The sequence below is a fragment of the Carettochelys insculpta genome, chromosome 32 (genome assembly GCF_033958435.1).
Source record: "Carettochelys insculpta isolate YL-2023 chromosome 32, ASM3395843v1, whole genome shotgun sequence".
In the NCBI taxonomy this organism is placed as follows: Eukaryota; Metazoa; Chordata; order Testudines; family Carettochelyidae; genus Carettochelys; species Carettochelys insculpta.
Window position 1 is genome coordinate 7,520,592 of NC_134168.1, and position 24,425 is coordinate 7,545,016.

Consider the following 24,425-nt stretch of genomic DNA (forward strand, 5'->3'; position numbering starts at 1 on the left):
AACTACAACAATAAATATAGTCTGGCGGGACCTTGTTCACGGTGTGTGTGTGTGTGTGTGTGTGTGCATGTGACTGACAAACATATGCTACTGTTATCAGAGAAGTAGCTGTGTTAGTCTGTATCTTCAGAAACAACAAGAAGTCCTGTGGCACCTTATAGACTAACAGATATTGTGGAGAATAAGCTTTCATGGGCAAAGACCCACTTCATCAGATACTGTGGTATTCTCAATGAATGCGGTGTATTGCCTTTTCTCCTTTCAAACATCTCGTGTGCTTCATTTAAAGCATAACAAAAGCCCCAAAGAGGCTGTGGTACGTGTGATGGTTTATTCCACTGTCCTCTGTCATGGGTGATTCAAAGAAAAAAAATTGTTCCGTTTGATGGATAGAGGTTGGAAACAGACCCACAAACACACATGCTCATATACACATGGCCTAAACACACACCTCAGGATATCTCCTTGTCTAAGTTACATGAACGCAAATTGCATCAGCTTTCAGTACAGCTGAGATCGAAAGCCAACTGCACAGAAAGAAAAAAAAACAAAACAACAAGGAAAGTTCATGAAGAGAGAAAAAGGGAGTCACTTTTAGCAAAAAGGAAACTCTGCCTGGATAAAAACGAAAGGCTGGAGAAAAAGCCAAGGGTTGTATTGACAAAATGACATAAAAATACAGAGAGAGAGAGAGACAGAGACTTTTTTTTTCTCCTAATGCTCTGAACAATGACAATCAGATATGTTTAAAGACTTTTTAATAGCAACCTTCAACTTCCTGAAAGAGGATTCTGAAGGAGCAACGGACTGCAGCAAGGGAGGTTGAAGATGGACAGTCAGAAGAACTTCCCAACTGTCAGGGTGGTTAACATCAGAATAAATTGCCTTAGGTGGTTGTGGAGTATCCATCACTGGAGATATTTAAGGGCTGGTTAGTTAGATACAGAATCACAGAATGCCAGGGCTGGAAGGGACCTCAGGAGGTCATCTAGTCCAGCCCCCTGCTTCAAGGAGGATCAACACCAACTAAGTCATCCCAGCCAGGACCTTGTCAAGGTGGGACTTAAAAACCTCTAGAGATGGAGAATCTACCACCTCTCTAGGCAATGCATTCCAGTGCTTCACTGCCCTCCTGGTGAAGTAGTTTTTCCTAATATCTAACCTACATCTCTTCTTCTATAACTTGAGACCATTGCTCCTTGTTCTGCCATCTGTCACCACTGAGAACAGTTTTTCTCCATCCTCCTAAGAGCCTCCCTTCAGGAAGTTGAAGGCTGCTGTTAAATCAGCCCGAAGTCTTCTCTTCTATAAACTACACAAGCCCAAATCCCTCAGCCTCTCCTCGTAGGTCATGTACTCTAGCTCCTTAATCATTTTTGTTGCCCTCCACTGAACCTGCTTCAGCAAATCCACATCCTTTTTATACTGGGGGGCCCAAAACTGGACACAATATTCCAGATGTCATCTCACCAGTGCAGAATAAAGAGGAATAACTACTTCTCTAGATCTGCTCAAAATGCTCCTCTTAATGCACCCTAGTTTGCAGTTAGCCTTCTTGGCTACAAGGGCACACTGTTTACTCATATCCATAAAGTTATGGAGGGGGAAATGTGGTTGAATATCAAGAATAACTATTTCACCACTAGGGTGGTGAACAACTGAAATGGGTGACAGAGAAAGCTGTTGGAATCTCCAATCCTAGAGGTGTTTTAAGTCCCAGCTTGACAAAGACCTGGTTGGGTAATTTAGCTGGGGTTGATCGTTCTTCAGGCAGGGGGCTGAACTTGATGACCTCCTGAGGTCCCTTCCAGCCCTAACATTCTATGGTTCTGTGAAAGACAAGAAGCAGATGCTTGCCATTAGGGCAAAGATATCACAGCTAATAAGTCTGAAATCTCTTCCTTGCTTTTCTCCCACTCACATTCTGATGCATCCTGTCTTCAGATTTTATCAAGCACAGGATTATGGTGGTCCTATGTAAAAAGGTGTATACTCAGAGTGGCAATGGTGCGTTTATTAATGACCTAGATGGGGGGATGGATTGCACCGCTAGAAAATCTGCAGATGACACTAAAATAGCAGAGGGAGGTATATACGGTTGAGGGTAGGGATATGGTCCAGCATGACCTAGACAAATTAGAGGATTGGGCCTCAAGAAATCGAATGAGGTTTAACAAGGACACGTGCCAAGTCCTACACTTGCAACGGAAAAATCCCAAACAGTGCTATGGGTTGTGGACTGACAGGCTAAATGGTAACAACGAGAAGTCCTGTGGCACCTTGTAGACGAACAGATTTATCGGAGCATAAGATTTCGTGGGCAAAGACCCACTTCATATACGCCCATGAAAGCTTATTCTCCGATACACCTGTTCGTCTATAAAGTGCCAAAGGACTTCTTGTTTTTGCACATGTAGACAAACACGGCTGCCCCTCTTATATGTGGAAAAGAAGTAGTTCTGCAGATAAGGACCTGGGCATTACAGTGGATGAGAAGCTGGACATCCGTCAGCAATGTGCCCTTATAGCCAAGAAGGTGAGTGGCACGTTGGGGTGCATTTATAGAAGAATTGCCAACAGATCTACGGAGTGATTATTCCCCTTTAGTCAACAATGGTAAGGCCAGATCTGGAGTATTGTGTCCAATTCTGGGGCCCCTCCCCACTACAAAAAGGAAATGGACACATTAGAGAGAGTCCAGCAGACAGCCACAAAAATGTTTAGGAGGATGGAACACACGACTTATGGAGAGAGTCTTATTTAGTCTACACAAGAGTAGAGCTAGCAAAAGATTGGGTAGCAGCCTTCAACTACCTGAAGGGGGATTACAAAGACGATGGAGAGACTCTGTTTCAATGGTGATGGATGACAGAAAGAGAAGCAATGATCTCACGTTGCAGTGGGAGAGGTCTAGGCAGTGTATTTGGAGGAACTATTTCACCAGGAGGGTGGGAATGCACTGGAGAGGTGGTAGAATCTCTGTTCTTCGAGGTTTTTCATCCCTGGTTTGACAAAGGCTTGACTCAGATGATTGATTGACTTGATAACCTCCTGTGTCTCTTACAACCCTCTGATTCAATGATTCTGCGATGGGGAGCAATGTAAAGCTCCAAGAGAGAAATGGACATCCAGCAGAACGCACACATGAGAGATACAATTTTCTTTCTGAATTTTCCAGAAAATTAAACTTACAAGGTGAAACATAAAATGCCCACACAAGAATCAATGAACTATAAAAATTCATGGAGGGTAGGGCTGTGCCTGGCCATCGGGCGGGATTGTTTCCCTACCCTCTGGTTGCCAGGAGCCGGGAGGGAATGGCTAATCTGATGATCAGCTGCCTTGGTCATTCCGTCCAATGCACCTTTTACTGGCTGCTCTCAGAGATAGGATGCTAGGTTTGTTGACCAGTTGGCATGAGCCAGTGCAATCAGACCTATTTTCTGAATCTGGGAGGTAACCATTGCTTATTCAAAATAGAAAGAACGGTTCTTTTGATAAAGTGGGGGTTTTTTTTAAGAAGCCCATAAGCACGGCTCATTTTTTTTTCTTTTTTGAAAAACCGTTCCGAAAACGTGACAGGAAAGGATTATGCAAATGAGGCACGAGTCTTTTCAATCAGCACTTCATTAGCATTTTTGATTTAGCTCATTTCCATTCCTCTTTCAAAAAAGGGACGCAGTGCAGAGGCAGCCTGGGTGTGTCTACACAGCAGAATCCGTTCGATATAAATTCTTCTGGAAGATATATCCCGGAATAGCTTATTTTGAAATAACACATCTACCCAGATATTGCATTTGGAGATAGCCCTCAACTATTCTGAAAGAGCACGTCTGCACACAACAGAGCCTATTTTTAAATACAGTTATTGGACACGTTAAGGATGTGTCTACACTCCATTCCTCTTTTGAAAGAGGAATGCAAATGAGAGAAATTGAAGATGGAGATGAAGAGCTGATTTACAGATTTACTTCACACCTCATTTACATAAACTCTTCCACTCATGTTTTGAGAGGAGAATTTTTGAAAAAAAAAAGCAGTGCTGAGGGGTTTCTTTCAAAAAACTGTTTTCGAAAGAACCTTCTTCCTGAAACAAAAGAGGAAGAAGAGGTCTTTGAAAAACAGGCTTTGTTGAAAGAACCCCACTTACTCTGTTTTTATTCCAGATAAAAAAAAAATCTTCTCTGAAAATGTGAGTGGAAGAGTTTCTGCAAATGAGGTGGGAGATTTGCAAATCAGAGCTTCGTTTGCATTTTCAATTTCCCTCATTTGCATTCCACTTTTGAAAGAGGAATGGAGTGGTCAGTCAGTCTATGGCTAATTTCAAAGTCGGCTCTGTTGCCTTCTCCACAGCCTGTCTTTCAAAGAAGGCATTATTACTTGTGAAGGACATTTACCAGTTTTGAAAGAAGCCAACCACAATTTCAAAATTATTTGAAATACCTGCTGCATCGTGAAGATGCTCTCATGGTGATTTGAGAACAACCTTGCTGTGCAGACGTGCACAAAATTGTTACCTGGGTCACCTCTCTCTCCATATGCAGAAGAATAGCACAATTGTGGGAATAAAACTGTGATTTTTCCCCCCTGGACGCTTCACTTCAAAGCACACAGATTTAGGTTAGACTACTGTGATGGGGTTGAGGGCTCTCCAGGCTCTGCACCCTGTCCACAGGCAGGAGTGACTCTCACTCATCAGGAGACCAACGGGTTTATTAGCCGACAGGACACAGCGTCGGACAGAGGAGTCAGTGCATCTGGCAGAGACATCCAGTCCAATCCACGTTGTGGAGAAGAGGCCCCGAGGTGCCCCAGAGCTGGGGCCTTCCCCCTGCTTTGTCTCCCTATCTCCCAGCCCACACTCACTGCTTCCCAACTCCCAATTCAAACCCCTCAGGCATTATCTCCCCCTTTTTCTGAAGTACAAAGGTGTCACCTGGTTGACAAGGTCACCCTCAGCAGGAGCCCCACACCCTCTGTGAGCCACTCACTTACACATGGGTCTCCCCCCAGCGCCACCACAGCTACAAAGACGATTATTCATATAAACGAGATCTCTGAAGCGGGTCTGAGGGGCAGAAAACAGAAAAGATCACCAAAGACACAAAAACACCACCTGAGCATCCCAGACTGCTGAGATGCACGGTGCATGAGCCGTTCCTCACCCTGATGGAGGATCCCAGAACACTGACAGCTTCTCGCCGCACCAGTGGTATTTGGTTTGACTCTGGGGTTCCTCAGGTTGCTACACGCAGGTGAAAAATCCTATTTGCCTGTGTCTGGCACTTCCCCCACTTCAGTCCATGTTGCCCAGGTGTTTCCAGGAGTTCTCTTACTCGGGGAGTAAGAGGAATGGGCAAGATCACCCCCTGCTTTATACAGCTTCAGCGCAGGGCGGGAACCCTTTGTTTGAGAACGTGGTTCTCAGGTCAATTTGGGGAAAAACAGAAAAGTGCTTGGATGGAGTCTAGAGACATGCGTTCTGGTCACCCGCACTTGGAGAGTCACAACAAGTATTAATTACAGGCTCTCTGGAGAGTTCTTAGGACGGCTCACCCAGCAGGAGATGTGTCCCCTAAGGTCTTTCATGTTTGCCAGTAGCTCATTAAACTGATAAGGCCCTTCCCAACCAGCTGTCTACCCAAGTGGTCTCCAGACCAGGGCTCCTGGGGGTCCACAAGCACATTGTTGGGGATATGAGAAAAAAAGTAAATAAAATTGATCACAGAAAATGAGTTTTAAATAAATTGCAGAGCTTCAATCAGTGACTGTTTATTAATATCTCTTTCAATGATGTCTGGAAATCTGTGTTGGTGGTTTCCATTTTCATCTAAAGAAGTGTACATAGAGGCTAGAATTGGCTTTGGTGGGGGTCCACAAACAGGTGAAGGGGCCATTTGGAGTCCTTGAATGGTTTGGGAGGTGAGTGGAGGACTTTATTAGTGAAATAGTTGAGATCTACTCATCTAGGCTGAAAGCTTCTGGTCTGGGGGAGTTGCCCAGTGTAACAGAGTGTGAAAAGCAGAAATCTAATCTGTATTCATATTTTTAGAGATGTTATGATTCAGCCCTATGTAACTGCCTCCAGGGAGGCTCAGACCTGGGACTTCTAAAGCTTAGAACAAGCTCCTCTACAGCTTGAGCTAAAGGTCAGTAGCTCTGAGCTTCAGCTGTAAATGACACTTATTCTTTCTCTGTGAACTAATCTAGATACCTCCATATGGGCTGTTAACCACACTCAGATGTGCGGGTAACATACACAATTCAGAGATTCACGTTCAGGAAATCATGATTTTCCAAATGACACATCTTGCACAAAATGTGTCCTCGTTCCACGACCATGGTAAGATTAAAACATCACTAGCATCTCACTCACCGTAGGATCTATCAACACCCCTCACAGGTTATCATTATTCATAGCAGTAGTTTAATCTGTTTGCTACCCATCCTGAAACAGTCCCCTCAAGGGCTGTGCTTTCAATCTGAGGTTTAGGAGGCCAATGCTCAAACCAATAATTATCCCTTCCTGGCCTACTAACCCTATGATTCTAAACATAGCCCTGTACGCTGGGACACTGGAAGGGTGGGGTTGTACTCAAGGGAGAAAATGTTGCCGAAGGAATTAAAAGGAGTGCAGGGGAATGATGCTATTTTTTGGGAAATAGAAGAGCCCAAAGCTTTGGAAGAAGCCAAGCTTAGTAGGCAAGCACCATGAGGTTCCATTCTTTCTTTATTTTCTTTTAAAATGTGCAGGTAACTTTTTGAATGCTCCCAGCACATTTCCACCTGAGGCAAGGACCAGCCTACACCACTGTGTTGGCTGAGACTGTCAAAATTGCCTACTGCTTTTGGAAGTTCTTTTCCTACTCCTTTTAATTAATACCTTTCTTTTCATTAGTTCTGCGCAAGGGGCAGTGGGGCTTATCAACTTTGGAAATTGGGACCATACATTTTTGGCTTGTATTTTTATACCAAAATCAACATCCATCGTTATCTCAGTATCAATACCCATGTAGGCATCATAAGATTACTTTTCACCATTCAAAGATGCCTGAAAAGGCCAGAATTGTTCCCAAACCTTCTGGAAGGAGACTGGGACCCTCAACCCTCTACAGATACTCAGTTTAGTTTGCCCAGGTTCATATCTGCACAGAATACTTCACAAAGTTCTCCCCAGACTCTTCAGCAGAACTTTTTAAACCATTTTTGAGAGCCCAACTGGAAAAAAGAAGGATCCTACTGATACAGGAGAATGAATGTTACTGAAATCTGTGGAAGTGGAAGAGATCCAGAAACTCTTCAAAATATGAAGCTCCTCGTGGAAATTTGAAACTCATGTTCTTGTCTGGGTGATCAGGCAGAGGCTGTCGCCACGCTAGCCCCCTGCTTTCAGAAGAGCCGTGGTAATGAGGAATGTAGGCAGATGCTGACCGCGCGTGATTCGCTTCTCATTAGTAGAAGCTGAAGTCCCTCATGATCAGGCCTCTTCCGAAAGGAGGCGCCAGTGTGGCCACAGCAGAGTGATTTGCTACCGTGAGTGTTTGGGATAAAAACACACAAGTATTTCCTAAAGAATGTCTCTTATGGTTCCAACTCTGGTAAAATGCTGCCCACAACCCAACCCAAGACAACCCATCCGCAGCTGTGGGGGAAGGTGGGGGGGGCTGTAGGATCCAAGGCTGGGCCAATGCCCCCCCTGCCCCTCATCCTGTACTGGGGGCAGTTTGGGCTACAGCTAATGGACCCCCTCCTGTGCTGGGTGGAAGGAACATCAAGCCATGGCTCCCAGCTCTGGCAATAAGGGGGCTGGGAGTAGAGGGAGCCAGGACTGGCCCATGGCACTGGGTCTGGCTCCACCAGCTCCAGCTCTGGGGCAGTGGGAGTCATAGGGCCAAGGCTGGGCTGAGGCACTGGGACCAGTCACGGCTGTGGCATGAAGTCCAGAGAGGGAAGAGAGTCTGAGGCCAGGCCGCAAAATTAAGCCCAAATGCCACAGCCCCAGCCCCAGCTCTGCAGGCTGGGAAGCCAGGAATGTCAGACAGAGAGTCTACAGCTGTGGGTCTTTCCCCTGACCCCAGCAGGGATGAGTCTGGGGTTTGGCTGCTTCCCCCAGCGCAATCTTAAAGGGGGCAGGGCTTTCTGGCCACCAGCAATGAAGAATTGTGGGCGAGCAGCAGGGCTCCCTCTGTGGGTTGCTGGGGGACAGCTACCCATGCAAACAGAGGCAGGGTCAGGAGCACGTCTATCAGTAAGGCTTTCCAGTGCTTCACTGCCCTCGTGGTGAATTAGTTTTTCCTGATATCAATCTTACACCTCTCCCACTGGTATCTGAGACCATTGCTCCTTGTTCTGCCATCCCTCACGTCCCAGAACAGCCTCTCTCCATCCTCTTTAGAGCCCATCTTCAGGAAGTTGAAAGCTGCTATCAAATCACCCCTCACTCTTCTCTTCGGCAAACTAAACAAGTCCAAATCCCTTAACCTCTCCTTGTAGGTCATGTGCTCCAGCTCCCCAGTCATTTCTTTGCCCTCCTCTGGACGCTCTCCAGTACTCTACTGGGAGTCCCACAATTGGACATAATATTCCAGATGTGGCCTCACCAGTGTCCAATAAATGGGAAGAATCACTTCCCAGGATCTCCTGGAAAGACTTATCCTAATGCACCCCAATATGCCGTTAGAGTCCTTTACTACCTTGTTGACTCATGTCCAGCTTTTCATCCACTGTGATGCCCAGGTCATTTTCTGCCAAACTTCTGCTCAGCCAGTCATTCCCCAACCTATAGTAATGTTTGGGATTCTTATGTCCTAAATGGAGAACTGTCAACAGAATACATTTTGTGTGTAGATGCAATGAGTTTTGTCGACAAAACCCCAGCTCTGCTGACAAAGCTCTCAAGTGTAGCCATAGCCTTGGGTTAGGGATAAGCAGCAAAATTATTGCAGAATAATGGCATACTTCAAAATAAGGCTGTTGTGTAGTCATACCCTGAGGCTCAGTCTACACGAGCACATTCTTTCAGGATATTTTTCTAAAGAAGGGGGATGTTGCAAAGATCCCATGGGGTGTCTACACCCAAAAAGCATTCTTTCGAAAGGAAATCAAAAGACTGTGGTGCTATGTTTGAAATCACTCTGTCTTTCCCGTTTCAGGAAGACTGCCCTCCTTCAAAAGCTTCTTTTGAAAGAAAACATGTAGATGCTCCACAGGTTGCAGATCACAGCATACCACCCCAAATTCTTCACTCTCTGTGACGTCAACTTTCTTCAACTGACATTCAGAGGCATAATTGAAAACAGATGGTCATAGAGATTGGTGAGGGAATGACATTGAGAGAGAGGTGGTGAAATCTCCATCTCGAGAGGTTTGTAAGTCCTGGGTCGACAAAGTCCTGGCTGGGATGATTTAGTTGTGTTTGGTCCTGCTTTGGGCAGAGGGCTAGACTTGGTGACCTCCTGAAGTCCCTTCCAGCCCTGGGTTTCTATGATTCTATGAAACTCTATGGTGTTGTATTCAGTGGGATCAACTCAGAACCAATCAAAACAGGTTAAGCTTCTTGCACAATTGGGAACTAAGGTTTATATACTCATGAAGGAATCAGAGAGCTCTGAGGAAAAGTGTCTGATCATTAGAACTTTGCATAAAGAATGTCAAGAAATGTGTATTAAATGTGTAAAGGGTGAATGCTCCCAAAGAGGAAGATGGGAAGGAAGGTCAAAAAGAGGCAGCCTTGTTCTGAAGACCTCCAATGGGTCATGTGAAAGAAACTGTATCCATTCACCTCTGTTTCACTGTATGTTAAAATGTATGCTTTAAGATTGTATGACTGTTCCAGAAAGCAGACAGTTTATGAAAAGCTTTTCTCAGGGACTCATTCACCTCCTTGCTTCTCAGGCTGTACACGATGGGGTTGAGCAATGGAGTCAAGACTGTGTAGAAGACAGAGAATATTTTGTTTAAGACCTTGGTAGTGTTGCCTGTTGGAACTATATACACGGTAATTATGGTCAAGTAGAAAATCGCGAGCATAATGAGGTGAGAGGAGCAGGTGGAAAAGGCCTTTTTCCTTCCCGTGGTGGAAGGGATTCTCAGGATGGTGGAGATGATACAAACGTAGGATGTCAGGGTCAGCAGACAGGGCACAAATGTCCACATGGTAGCAATTGCAAAAATCACCAGTTCCAGAGTTTGGGTCTCGTCACAGGCCAGCTGTAGCATGAGTGAAAAATCGCAAAAGAAATGGTCTATTTCTTTAGAATCACAGAATGTCATCTGCAACAACAAAATCATCCCTATACTGCATGTTGTCATGCTACTTAACCAGGACCCTGCCACTAGCTGGCAACAAACTCTGCCATTCATCATAGAGGTATAACGGAGGGGATTGCGTATTGCTAAGTACCGGTCATAAGACATTGCCATGAGCAGCAGAGATTCTGCTGTTGACATGATACCGAAGAAATACATTTGCACCATGCAGCCCTTAACAGAAATGGTTCTTTTCCCAGTCAGGAGACTGGCCAGCAGCCTGGGCAGCAAAGTGGAGGTGTAGCAGGTCTCCAACCAGGACAAGTTCCCCAGTAAGTAATACATGGGGAAGTGAAGGTGTTGATCGACCACAATGACTGCAACTATGAGGATGTTCCCAGCCATGGTCAATCCGTAGATCACTAGAAACAGCAGAAAGAGAAAGGGTTGAAGTTCAGGTGGGTTCCCAAATCCTAAGAGGATGAATTGCATGATGAGTGTTTGATTTCTTCCTCCTGCTCGTTCCATAATATGCATCTAGAACAAGAAAAGAAAATAATGGCAGAGTGCACAAATTCAGGTTGTGCTCCCAGTTACACCAGCAGAAACCTAGACTTGGTAAGTTTGTACAACCGAATTTTTCCACTGGAAAAAAAATGAATTTGTCAATAAATAGAGAAAGACTCATATCATTGTGATGTAGAGCTTCCAGTACAAGCAAACCAAGAACATGGAACACTTCTGAATTATGGAGATATCCCAACTGACTCCCAAAAGATCTCTTGAAATTGGAATGAAGACTGTTAGGTCAGCATCATATAAACACACCTAGAAGACATACGAGTACAACAATCTTTTGGAAATGAGAGGTATCTAGACTTCAAACATTGATGTCTTTACTCTGCTGCTGGGATGTTTAATCCCAGGCTTGGGTAGACCTTCCTGAACTCTTCTTGATCAAGACAGTAGAATAAAATCAGCAAGCAAGAATGGAAATACAGACAGTGGGTCGGGATAAGCACCTGTGTATGCACTTAGCATCTCAGATGGGATTGAGATCAGGCATATAAGACATGCTACAAAGACGACATTGATATTGTTAGCAGCAAATGTTCGTCAAGGATTGTTTGTGTAAAATAATTCTTGAGCAGGAATTACTCTTCCCACATGAAGTATGCACATTCTCCAAAGGTCATGTATCAAACCTAAAGAATCTAAACTTTGAATGAAAGTCTACCCACTTGTCCTGTAACAGAGGAGATCAAAAACAATTTGTTAAGAGTGCATGTGACAGAAAGACACATAAATGGCCTTCAATACATACGGCAATCTGTTACCTGCTCTCAGTTCATAGAAACATAGAACCTTAAGGGATGGAAGGGACCTCAGGAAGTCACCGAGTCCAGCTCCCTTCCTCAAGCAGTATCAACACCAACAAATCATCCCAGCCAGGACTTTGTCAAGCCGGGACTTATAAACATCTCGGGATGGAGATTCCAGCACCTCTCTAGGTAATGCATTCCAATGCTTCACCACCCTCCGAGTGAAATCGGTTTTTCCTCATATCCAACCTACACCTCCCACTCTGTAAGTTCAGACAATTGTTTCTTGTTCTGCCACCTGTCACCACTGAGACAGTCCTCTTTAGGTCCCCCTTTCAAGAAGTTAAAGGCTTTGTGTCTGTCTCTGTCTTTCTCTCTTTCATTCACACACCCACACACTTTCTGTGTTTCTCATACAAATGCACACACAGACTCTGGGTCTCTCACATCGTCATATACACCTCTGACTCCCACGCACAGACACACAAACACGCTCTGTCTCTTCCACTGTCACCTTTCAACGCATGCTTGTGGTGGTGTTGTCACTGCCTGCAACGCACACGTAGTCTTCGCAAATTCAAATTGCTTTTATGGCAGGTGTTTTCACTTGTCTGACCGTTTCATAATTGTGTAGCTCTCCTATGTGCCAGCTGAAAACTTTGAGTAGTGAGTTCCAAATATCACTCTATGGGAACTTTTTAAACATCTCCATTACACCTAGACATTATTTTCTACTGGCGGTGCATATCCACAAATTAACCCAGCATTAGTGGACAAAACAAAATTCACTCCCTGTGTGGATGGGAAAAAAAAAAGAAAAAAAAACAAGAGAAAAACTGATCTGAGGAAGCATGCTGTGTATTTTGGCTGGGAGAGTTGCAGGTGGAGTGAAGCATTTTAAACAGGAATGTAATCTGCAACTGTTTATTTTGAGAATGAACAGGAAAACTTGAGTCGGAGCCCATATCAGATATGGAGATATCAACCACTGCCACATACATACCCTGACACAAAACACCTTGTAGTTAATGATCAAGAGTTTCTCCCTTAATGAAAAAGGATATTGGCTCTGATTCATGAATGATAAGCAGGGTCAACCTTAACTAAATCATCCCAACCAGGACTTTGTCAATCCAGGACTCAAACACCTCTAGGGATGGAGATTCCACCACCTCTCTAGGTAACACATTCCAGTGCTTCACCTCCCTCCTGGGGAAATAGATTTTTTTTCCGAATACCCAATATTACAGGGAAAAGGGACTATGGGACAGGGTTATATCTCCAAATGATTCTCTGTTCTGTTCACGACCTCTAGCATTGGCCATTGTTGGAAAACACGATCCTGGCTAGACGGACCTTTGGTCTGACCCAAAAAGGCCATTATCATCTAAGGCTGTGGCGATAGTTGGCCAAATCTTTGAAATGGCCATGCTAATGGCCAAATCGAAGAATGCTTATGAGGTGCTGAATATTCAGTTCAGCACCTCATTAGTATTTTTTGATATGGCCATTAGCATGGCCATTTCGAAGGTTTGGCCAAGTGCGGCCACAGCCTACATCTGAGAGCCATTCATCTGTCTTTCTTTGGCATTTTCTGCTATAACCATCCATAAGGAATTCACATGGGGTACTTCCAGGAACTGGGGTTCCATTGAACCTTCTGACTGACCTGTCCGGGCTCCCTCGCACACTGTGCTACACACCTTCTCCCAGTCCTAACCTTTCTGCAGCACTCACACAGGTAGGGACACACACCTAGGCTGTCTGTCCAGTCACTTTATGAACCAGTAATAGAGAACGTATAATTAAGATATCCTCCAACTTCCCAGTTTGGGACCCAGATCTGTACCCCACTGCCCAGGTCAAAACACCGATCAACTGGAATTTGTTAGACATTTTGCTTCTCCTTCAATGTAGAGAGGAACATTCACATGTGAGATCACCTAGCTGAGATTTCTCCCTGCACCCTTCACTTACATTCGTTCAGGAGTAGGTTAGACCAGCGCTTGGCAACTGTTGTGCCATCGCACAGTGGTGTGCCAGGAGACCTGTCCAAGTGTGCTGTGACATTTTGTGAAATTTCCCTCACCGAGGTTCTTTGCACAGATGCTGGGAGGGGAAATGCCAGCTCCAGACGATCCCCTTTGCATTGGGAGGCCACTGAAATGCTGCTTCCTGGCCTGAACAGGCTGACGAGGAGCCAGCCCCAGCTTTCTGATTTGGCAAGGCTGGGAACCACCGGGTTAAACCACACCCAAGTTTATCATCTTCAAGAAGCAGATGTTAAGTGATTATCTGGGCGGCGAATAGATCAAAGCCCTTTGCCAGCAAAGACACAAAAATGCAAACTGAGTATTGCTCAGAGGTTAGCTTGATTATGAATGAGCCATTTCTCACCTTGGCTAATGAGAGCAACAGCCTGGCAGATTCTCAAGGCACGAGCTGCATTTGACTTGAAGCTTCAATTTCGTGGGGTTCCAGCACTTCCCAGAGTTCAGCCTCTCTTTCTCTGGTCTTTGCAGATGGCCTCTTGTGCAGGGAGTGAAGAAAAACCAGTGAGATCACTCCCTGCTTTATAAAGCTAAACTCCTTTCTGTGAAAAAATATAGCTATCCCAAGATGGACACTGGAGACATCGGACCCACTCACCTGCCCTTGTAGTGTCATAGTAACCATGACTCCCTGGTGTGTTCCCAGGAAGATTCACCAGGTGGAATAAGCTTCTCCTGCGGCCTGTTGTTCCCCCATATGGCTCATTATCCTGATTCGTTCCTCCCAAACAGTCATCTCACCTGGAAATATGGTGTAACAACATTAGAAATGCAGATACGAGGTCAATAGCTTCTAGATACAAACGTGAGATGTGCCAACAAACAGGCTAATCCTGTTCATCAAATCCTACCGTTCCCAGTGACATCTTGCATGACACATCTTACGCAATAACGTGACAGACCTTTATTTACTTCCCCCCGGGGCTAAACGGGTAACCCTATTCTGTCAAAAATGGTAGACGCCGGAGCAGATTTTTTTTCTTTTCTAATTGAGATTATTTCATTTTAATATTGCTGCTTCACTTTTTGTGCTGACCTATTAACAACTATTTAACCTACTAACGCTTCCTTCAGACATCCAGGGATATGTTTATACACTTAGCACTACAATTTCCATTCTCTTCTACCAGTGATAGTCTTCGTTTTTTTTCCCATAAACAGAACTTTAAATGCATATCTGGATGTTTATATCCTATAGTGCTTCGTGATGCATTTGTTTGTTGTGCTCTTTCACAGAAAGTAAAGTCTGATCTGCTAGGTAATTGCTCCTTTGTATGAGGTATTTTAATCTTCCTGGCTGTTTTTGCAGATGGTTATTTTGAACTTTATGGAACTTTGTGGAACTTTATGGAAATACGAGAACAGTTGTCCAAAAAGAGAAAACTTTAGTAAAAAAGGGATGGCACATTTGAAAGGAAGTTACTGCGGACAGAAAGTCTGGTCTTAATGGAAATCTCTGTTCTCATTTACAAGAATTCCATCTGCACTAGAAGCATCTGTCTTCAGAAGTTACCTTCAAAAGAGATCTTCCAATAAAACTTCTGTAGACAGATTGCATTACACATAAAAGCAGATCGCCCTGTTGACCTGCTCTGTTGACGAAAGGACACCCTAGAGCATCTATACAGCTTTTCTGTTGACTGTTTCTGCAGACAAAATGCATTTTGTTTGTAGACACTCCACAAGTTTTGTCAACAAAACCCATTTTGCGTACAACACACTCTAAGGTAGACATAGCCTAGGAATATGGAGATACACCTCTCATAGAACTGGAAGGGACTTCAGGAGGTCATTGAGTCCATTCCCCTGCCCTTTTGGTATGGCCAAGCACCATCTTTTTTTTTTTTAGTCTATTTCCACCAGATCCCTAAATGGCCCCCTCAAGGGCCGTTTCTACACAGGCCACTTCTTCGAAAGTGGCATGGTAATATATGGCCCAAAATATGCTAATGAGGCACAGATGCAAATTCCCTGTAATTTCCATAAATTCCCATAATTTACACTGGGAAAAAGGACCTACTTAATCTGCAGCTCATATATTTCCCTTCTCTCACTCTCCTGTAGCCCTCTGGCCTGACTCAGTCATAGTACCTCACATTTTACTTCTCCTTCATCTGCCAGAAAGTCTGACTTTCCCACTATGTAATTTCCTTTGTATCCTACTAATCTTGTGAGAGTTAACACAAGTGTTTCGTTTATTCTCATAACCAGCCACTGCCATTGAAGATGGGTTATTGAACCATAACTGGTGGTCTACCTCCAGCCTCTCATTGGAATATGGACACACTCCCACCTTGGATGCTTTTTAAATACAACCGTAGATTTCAAAGCCAAACAGGTGACCTGAGATGAGGCTGTCTGACCTTCTGTGTGAGAAGAGGCATACAACTTTGCCAACATAATTTCAAGAGTAGGTCTTTATCAAAAGCATCCCAGCTTCATTTTAAAAAGTCAGTAATGGATACCCAACCAAACATACTGATGTTTTTTTTTCTTCCCCCCAGTGGCTAATGACATGCACTTAGTGGTAACACATGAGGAGCATGAAGGATCACATACCATGAAACACCAAGGGGAGGGGGAAGCAGATGGCAGCCAATTGCTCTGTGCCTCTTACCCAGGAGGATGGTGTGTGGTTATCAATGGCTTACGCTCCAAGATGTAGGATTGGAAGAGGCTTACTGCTGTTGCTTCAGAAGGCAACAGGGGGGCTAGGGTGCACCTGGGGACAAGAAAAGTGGCTGATACTGCCAGTAGGTTTGGCGCCCACCCCTGCGCTATCCCGCAGTGAGCAGCAGAGTGAACAAGTCCTAGTTCTTTCTGCTGCTTCAGCTTCCCCAAAGGCTCAGGGGAAGGAGTAGAACCACCCTTGTCCTTACCAGTGGCAGAAAGGAGATGGGGCTGGGAGCCAGGAGAGGGAAAAATCCTGTTTCAGGAGGACTTTTTTTGAAAAAAGGGCTCTTGGGGCATCTACACAAGTTTTTCTGAAATAATTTTTCTGTAAAAGGTGTTCTTTCTTGGCTACATCTACACTAGCTCCTTCCTTTAGGAAGGGGCATGGTAATGAGTGAGTTGGGAAGCTGATAATGAGGTACTCCCATGAATATGCAGCACCTCATAAGCAAAATGGTGGCCTCACCTGATTCAAAAGTGCCACTTTTCAATCATGCACTGCCTGTGTAGATGGGGGCCTTTGAAAGGACTCCATAGACTTTGAAAGTCCCTTCTTCCTATTTAGTTTTAGGAAGAAAGGGCTTTCAAAGTCCTTTCGAAAGGCCCCCGTCTCCTTGGGCAGTGTGCATTCTGAAAGTGGCACTTTCGAATTGCACACAGTCTCCATTATGCTAACGAGGCGCTGCATATTCATGGCAGCACCTCATTAGCATCTACCCAATTCGCTCATTTCATGCCCCTTCTGAAAGGAGGGGGTTTGTGTAGATGCAGCCCTGATCTGGGAAAGGAAGAGGACTCCTTGAAAAAGTGCTGTGTTCTTTCAATTTCAGCTGGAAAGAGCGCATTTTGTGTGTAGACATTCTGTGGGTTCTTTCAGAAAAGACCCGCCTTCTTCCAAAGAACTTACTAGTGTAGATGCAGCTAAAATGCATATCAAAATAGCACTCAACTGTTTTGATATATCGCATCCACATGCAATAGAATCTATTTTGGATTAAAGCCCCTGAGTGTAAAATGGCTTATTTTGAAATATCTCCTATTCTTTGCCTACACAGCCCCACTTCCGAAATAGCTGTTTTGAAAGAAGTGTTATTCCTTGGAGAATGGCATTTACCAAATTCAAACTACGCTGTCTGCTATTTCAACCTTATTTCAAAAGAGCAGTTGGATTGTGTTGACACTTGGAAAGTTATTTCAGAATACCACTCCTTTATCTGAAATAACTTTGCTGTGTAGATGTGCCCTAAATATACTCCATCTGCTATAACACATTAATACAATGTGAGGTGGTAGATAGTGATAAAGATACACTCCCTGGCCATTCCTTTGGAAGTGGTACGCTAATGCAGGGAGAGAAAGAATCTAATGAGGCATGGATGCAAATTCCCTGCACCTCATTAGCATAAAGTCACATGATTTGGAGTCCGGAAGACTGTTCTTCCAGACTCCAAAACGCCGTGTAGAAGCACGGCTCTGGGGGCACCTTCTGGAAGCAAGTCCTCCTTCCAGAGGCCCCTTCTTCCCAAAAAGTTTCGGCCACACTTCTACACGGAATTTTGAAGTCTGGAAGAAGGTCTTCCGGACTCCAAGTCACATGACATTATGTTAATGAGGCACAGGAAATTTGCATCTGTGCCTCATTAGCATCTTTCACTCCCTGTATTAGCATGCCCAGGTAGAAATGGCCCCTGTCAGGGACATCTTCTTTTCTGAGAGTTCACATATAGACACCCTAGGTATAGAAATGTCTCTAAAAATCACTTGAATCCCGTCAGGCACAGTGGCACCAGTTTAGTGATGCTATTAGCACCCCATAAATGTTAAGGATAGTCTCACTTTTTGGCTTCACACAGGTCCTAAGCCTGGAGCTGTAGCTGTGGTTTTGACATGTGTCTACTAAGAAAATGGGCCACGGCTACCAGATTATCATCACATTTTGCTAAGATCTAGATAGTAGCAAAAATGCCTTTATTCTTGTGAGTGAAGAGGTCAGATGACTGCTTCAAGCCCCTTGAGCTAACTTGTTTTCATCCACTGGGGGAATCTGAGGTTTAAATAAGTGATGCAAAAAACACAACACGAGAGTTCCTTAATGATCTCTAACCTGTATCTTCACGAATGAATTCTGGTGAGGATAGAGGGTTTGCAGTTAAGACTTACAGGCATTAATTAACAGCAACATTGATTGCATCATGTCCCCTGAAATAATGCTAGTAAGTTACCGTGAGGTTTTCATAGCACGGCCTACATTGTTGCCTGGTGCAACGCTTCTCTTTACAGCATGGTTGCACCAGAGATGCATTTGAACCAGTGTGCTTTTCTCACAAGAACCCTGAGCAAGGTTCTGAGAGCCGATACACCATTCGAGTCAGTGGAGTTTCTTCATATTACTCCACTGCTGTAACTGAGATGAGAATCTGGGCCATCATGTGCAAAGTTCTACAGCATCTTAAAATATTGTCATAAAAAACCCTTACCAAAAGGAGACCCCAGAAGAATTGCTACGTGTTGTGTTTCCATTGTAACCAGTCTGTGCTGTGCATGGTCAAGAGGCCCGTACACCACCCAGGCTGTAAAAACACACTGAGAGAGCTGAGGACTGAAGTTAGATACCCACATCTTTGTTTCCACAGACTTGGGGACAGAGTTTGGATGGGGGTGTTGTGCCTAAACATGCAGACAGGAACCAGTTAGACTTTCAAAAGCAGCAAGGAATGAGATGAAAAAAGGTGAACATAAGAATGGCCATACTGGGTCAGACCAAAGGTCCACCCAGCCCAGTAGCCTGTCTGCTGACAGTGGCCAGTGCCAGGTGCCCCAGAGGGGGTGGACTGAAGACAATGATCAAGCAGTTTGCCTCCTGCCATCCATCTCCAGCCTCTGACAATCAGAGCCCAGGAACACCATTCCTACCCTTGGCTAATAGCCTTTTATGGACCTAACCTCCATGAATTTGTCTAGCTCTATCTTAAATTCTGTTAGAGTCCTAGCCTTCACAGTCTCCTCTGGCAAGGAGTTCCACAGGTTAACTATGTGCTGAGTGAAGAAAAATGGAAGCTATTCTGGAAAATCCCTTCCGGAACATGGAGATATGCATCTCCTAGAACTGGAAAGGACTTTGTGAGGTCATCCAATCCAGTCCACTGCCCTCTTGGGAGGACCAAGCACCAGCCCTGACATCTATTTGCCCCAATCTCTAAATGGCCTCCTCAACGACTGAGCTCCCAAACTTGGGTTTAGTAGGCCAATGCTCAAAACACTGAGCTATCACTTGCCCCTTTGGCTCCTAACCACTGTATGTGACCAAATCCCAGAATACCTCCCCAAGTGGATTCTCCAAACCTCCCCTCAGGTGCCCCCGAACTGTACAGTCATCTTAACTCAACTGACAACTACTTTTTCTTTTTTATATGCCCGATAGGGCTGAGAACTTTGCACTGAAGGCTCCAACAAAATGTCCAGATATACGAATGGCAGAGTTCCTCCACCCAGATCACCTGTAGTGCTGATAAAGTTGAGATGGGAAAAGGGGCTCCCTTGTCACTTTTAGGCCAGTGTTTGGGTTGTTCTGCAAGGATGCCAGAGATCCCTGGTTTAAGCTCCCCCTCTGTTGGTTGGGGAACAGAATGGGAATCACAGAACACTAGAATTGGAAGGGACCTCGTGAGGTCATGAAGTCCAGTCCTCAGCTCTCACAGCAGGACTAAACACCATCTAGACCATCCCTGATAGGTGTCTATCTAACCTGCCCTTAAATATCTCCTGGAATGGAGATAGCACAACCACAATTTATTCCAGTGTTTAACCACGCTGACAGTTCGGAAGTCTTTCCTAATGTCCAACCTAAACTTCCCTTGGTGCAATTTGAGCCTGCTGCTTCTTGTCCTATGCTCAAAGGCCAAGAAGAGCAATTTTTCTCTCTCCTCCTTGGAACTCTTTTAGGTAGTTGAAAACCACTCAGCGCTTGCTCAGCTAGAAGGTCGGGCCCAGCGAGTAGTGATCAAAGGCTTGATGTCGGGATGGCAGTCAGTTTCTAGTGGAGTGCCCCAAGGTTCGGTTCCGGGTCTGGTTCAGTTCAGCCTGTTTATCGATGACCTGGATGGGGGGTTGGATTGCACCCTCAGCAGGTTTGAGGATGAAAGTATGGTTGCGGGAGAGGTAAGTACGCTGGAGGGTAGGGACAGAAGAGAAGACTGAGGAGGGACTTGATTACATCCTTCAACTTACTGAAGGGAGGTTGAAAAGAGGCTGGAGAGAGGCTGTTCACAGTGGTCATGGATGGCAGAAAATGGAAGAAGAATGGTCTCAAGCTGTGGTTGGAAAGGTCCAGGTTGAACATTAGGAAAAAGCTTTTTCACTAGGAGAGTGGTGAAGCTTTGGAATAGTCTACCCAGGGAAGTAGTGGAGTCTCCATCCTTGGAGGCGTTTAAGTGTCTCCTCGACAAAGTCCTGGGTGGGCTGATCTGATGGGTTTGGTCCTACTTAGGGCAGGGGGCTTGACTTCATGGCTTTGTTAGGTCACTTCCAGCTCTATGATTCTATGATTCTGTGATATACTAAACAATCTTCTCATCACAAGCAATGAACGTTCACAAACAGATACCTCAGGAACATCATTCACATCAAATGCCAAGACGTGGTCACAAACGAGGAGCTTAGAAACATTGCAGGACAAGAACAACTTGATATTCAAATCAAGGGAAGAATGGGGGATGTCTGCACCACACTCTCAAAAGCCTCATTCTTCATCATCTGTCACGCGTACGGAACACACAAGGAAAACACAAAAGAGGAAGACTTCGGACAAGGTGGAGAAAATCTCCTGAGATTGAAGGCCAACACCTGGGGTACTTCTGGGTCAGTGAGAAGTTTTGTCTTGAGACAGAGTGAAGTGGCGGAGACTTGTAGATGATCTATATTCCACTTGGTGTACAAAGTTTTAAGTTATGCAGGTCAAGTCACTCTCTCCTGGTCGCACCACATTCACTTACCATGAAGTGCCATGCCTCTTAAAACGAGTATGGGGTTTATTCATCCCAAGACAGCAAGCACTCCATTTCATTCAATCATCATCAATTTTTAATGACCATTCATTGTTAACCCTACATTAGCCAAGCTCAGATGCTTGCCCAGGCTGAAGACACAAAGAGAACAGAGATCAGCCTTACAATCAAAAGAAATTTTGCAAAATGATGCAAAAAAGCCTGGAAATTCCCCACCATCCACCAGCACTCTTAATAGGCACGTAGTAAAATTCCCCCAAATACTAATTTCTGGTCCTCCTGCAGCAAAAGCTTGGGGAAAGAGAAAGAGAAAGAAAGAAAGAATCCTGTTCACTAAGGCCGCATGTACATGACAGCAATCTGTTTACAGAAGTTACTGTCCAGAGATATTTTCCGACAAAACGTCCGTTGAGAGAGAGTGCACCACACACAAAAATGTATCGAAAAAGTGATCCACTCTGTCAACAGAGAACAGCTGGGCTCCTGACCTCTGTTGCAACAGATAGGCCAACTGGAAGCCCAGCCGGAAGGACTGTTCTGGTTACTCAGAAGCTCTGTTGTTGACGTTGGGACCCCAGGAGTGTGCACATATCTGTTTTTGTCAAAAGATTCTGTCAAGAAAGGTGTTGTGTATTGTGGGGAAGAGGCACAAGGCTGTTGACAAAACTGCTGAACTGCGATAATGTTATGTCAACAGAATGCATTCTTGGTGTGGACGCTCCATGGGTTTTGTCGACAACACACCCGTTTTGTCAGATAAACCTTGAAGTGTTGACACAGCCGAGGATTAACATAGTCATGTAAGTTCATCCCTATTTTATTCGATGCAAACAATTGTTTGTTCCGAATCTTGGTATGTTTCTGGCAGCAACCAGTTTAGAAACAGCTTTTCTCAGGGATTCATTGACCTCCTTGTTTCTCAGGGTGTAGATGATCGGGTTGATCATATGAAGCAGGAGAGAACAAAAGGCAGAGAATATTTTATGCGGTAGTTCAGAAGGGATGATTACTGGAACCACGTAGAGCATAATGGGGATCCCATAATAGAGGGCCACAACAATGAGATGGGAGGAGCAGGTGGAAAAGGCCTTTTGCCTCCCGGCGGCAGACGGGATTCTCAGGATGGTGGTGATGATACAAATGTAGGACACCAAAATCAGTAGACAAGCCACTATCATCAAAAAGGCAGAAACAGCAAACGCCAAAAGCTGCACAGTCCGGGTGTCGCTACAGGCCAGCTTTACCATGCGCATGAAATCACAAAAGTAATGGTCAATTTCCTTGGAATCACAGAACCGTAATTGGAACAAAAAGACATCTACCATTGTACAGCAGAGAAAGCTAATTACCCAGGACCCTGCCACTAGCTGGCTACAAACCCGGCCGTTCATCAGAGCAGCGTAACGGAGGGGATTACATATTGCTAGATACCGATCGTAAGACATTGCGATGAGCAGCAGATTTTCTGAAGCTGTTATGACACCAAAAAAATATACTTGCACCATACAGCCCACAACAGAGACAGATCTATCTCCAGTCAGGAGACTGGCCAGCAGCCTGGGCAGGATGGTGGAGCTGAAGCAGACCTCCGAGCAGGACAAGTTCCCCAGGAAGAAGTACATGGGAGTTTGAAGTTGCTGATCAGTCACAACTAGCACAATGACGAGGGCGTTTGTGGCTAATGTCACAATATAGATCAGGAGAAACAGGAGGAAGAGAAGGGGCTGCAGCTCAGGGACACCCCCAAACCCTAAGACGATGAATTCAGCAATGGGCGTTTGATTTCTTCCTTCCGCTTTCTCCATAATATGTATCTGTAAAACAAAATTCATAAATACGGATGAAGTAAACACAGTCAGGTTAATCTGTTGGACACATTGGCAGAAAATTGGAGTTGGGAATCTCCTGTCACTGCATCCCTCAACAGGAAAAGAGAAGCTTTCTGCAAAGCAAGGAAGGCTCCTGTATATGAAGAGGTTGAACATCTAATACAGAAGAACAAGGAACAGGGAATCCTTCTGAGTTACAGAAATGTCCCATGTTGCTTTCTGAAGGTCTCTTGAAATTAACAAAAGACGCTAAGTCTTGCCTTTCGAAATACCTTTCTCACATCAGTGTCACAGCAACAAATTAGAAGACATCAGGAAAATCAAGAGCTGTAAATGGAAGCTATACACTAATTCCTACCTTGGGGAGATGGACATGCAATATCTTTGATCAAACAGCATAAAATTCGCAGTGTGAACACTGGAGCACAGTAAAGAACTGCCTGTGTATGTTCCTCGCATCTCACATGGGTTTGGGTTTGGGTTTGGGTTTGGGCAGCTGGTCTGTGCTGTTGTGGTTACGTGAAGTTTTTAGCACATAAGCTTTAGAAGTGAGTGTGTGTAGCTGTAGCAATGCAGGGTGTTGCAGGAAGAAGGTTATAAAATGGAAGCTACAACAATTCGGGCATATTTGTAGAATGAACGATGAACAAAAAATCAAGATCTGTTATTCGACACAATGGCCAGTTCGCATAGGAGAGCCAGACCCCACAGAGAATGGGTAGATGATGGAGTAGATTGGTTCGGAACTAGTCTACAGACGTTAAGCCACTCCACACTGGACAGGGAAAGATGGAAGGAAATAGTGTGAGACGCATCAGACACCAACGGGAGCTGAACCCACGGTTATTGATCATGATGATGATGATGATGAATCACAAACCAAAGTGTTAGAGTTGAAACCCTTACATTGTATTGAGTTGATTGATTAAGTTCTTTAATTGAATAGATGTCTCATTATTTTAGAATGTAGTGAGTTTAGTGGATAAAGAGATGGAGTTTTAATATTATGTCTTTGTTAACAAGATTACAGGATGATGTTGAAGGCTGAAGCCTTATTTGTTTGATTCGTTATGTCTTTTGCTCTGCTTTTCTCTGAGAGTCCTGGTTAGAATTGTTTACATGTGAAAGTGGTTGGTCAGTGTCGAGATAAAGGTGGGAAGGTTATCCCCAGAGCCAGATGGCCAAGAAAGGAGGGGTGACGTGTGGGTGAAGACAGACTTAATGGCATGGGAGAAGGACCATCAGTGTGTACTCTGAGTCAAGAAGGGATTGGATTGGCAGAATGAGGACTCTAAAGCA

At 44.7% G+C, this 24,425-nt stretch overlaps 1 protein-coding gene across 1 annotated transcript; it reads right to left on the minus strand.

The window, feature by feature from the left end:
- Positions 1-22,109: 22,109 nt before the first annotated feature.
- On the minus strand, positions 22,110-23,102 carry LOC142004876 (olfactory receptor 5G9-like). Its single transcript, XM_074982557.1, has one exon. It carries the CDS (start codon positions 23,100-23,102, stop codon positions 22,110-22,112), a length of 993 nt encoding a protein of 330 aa, XP_074838658.1.
- Positions 23,103-24,425: the final 1,323 nt, after the last annotated feature.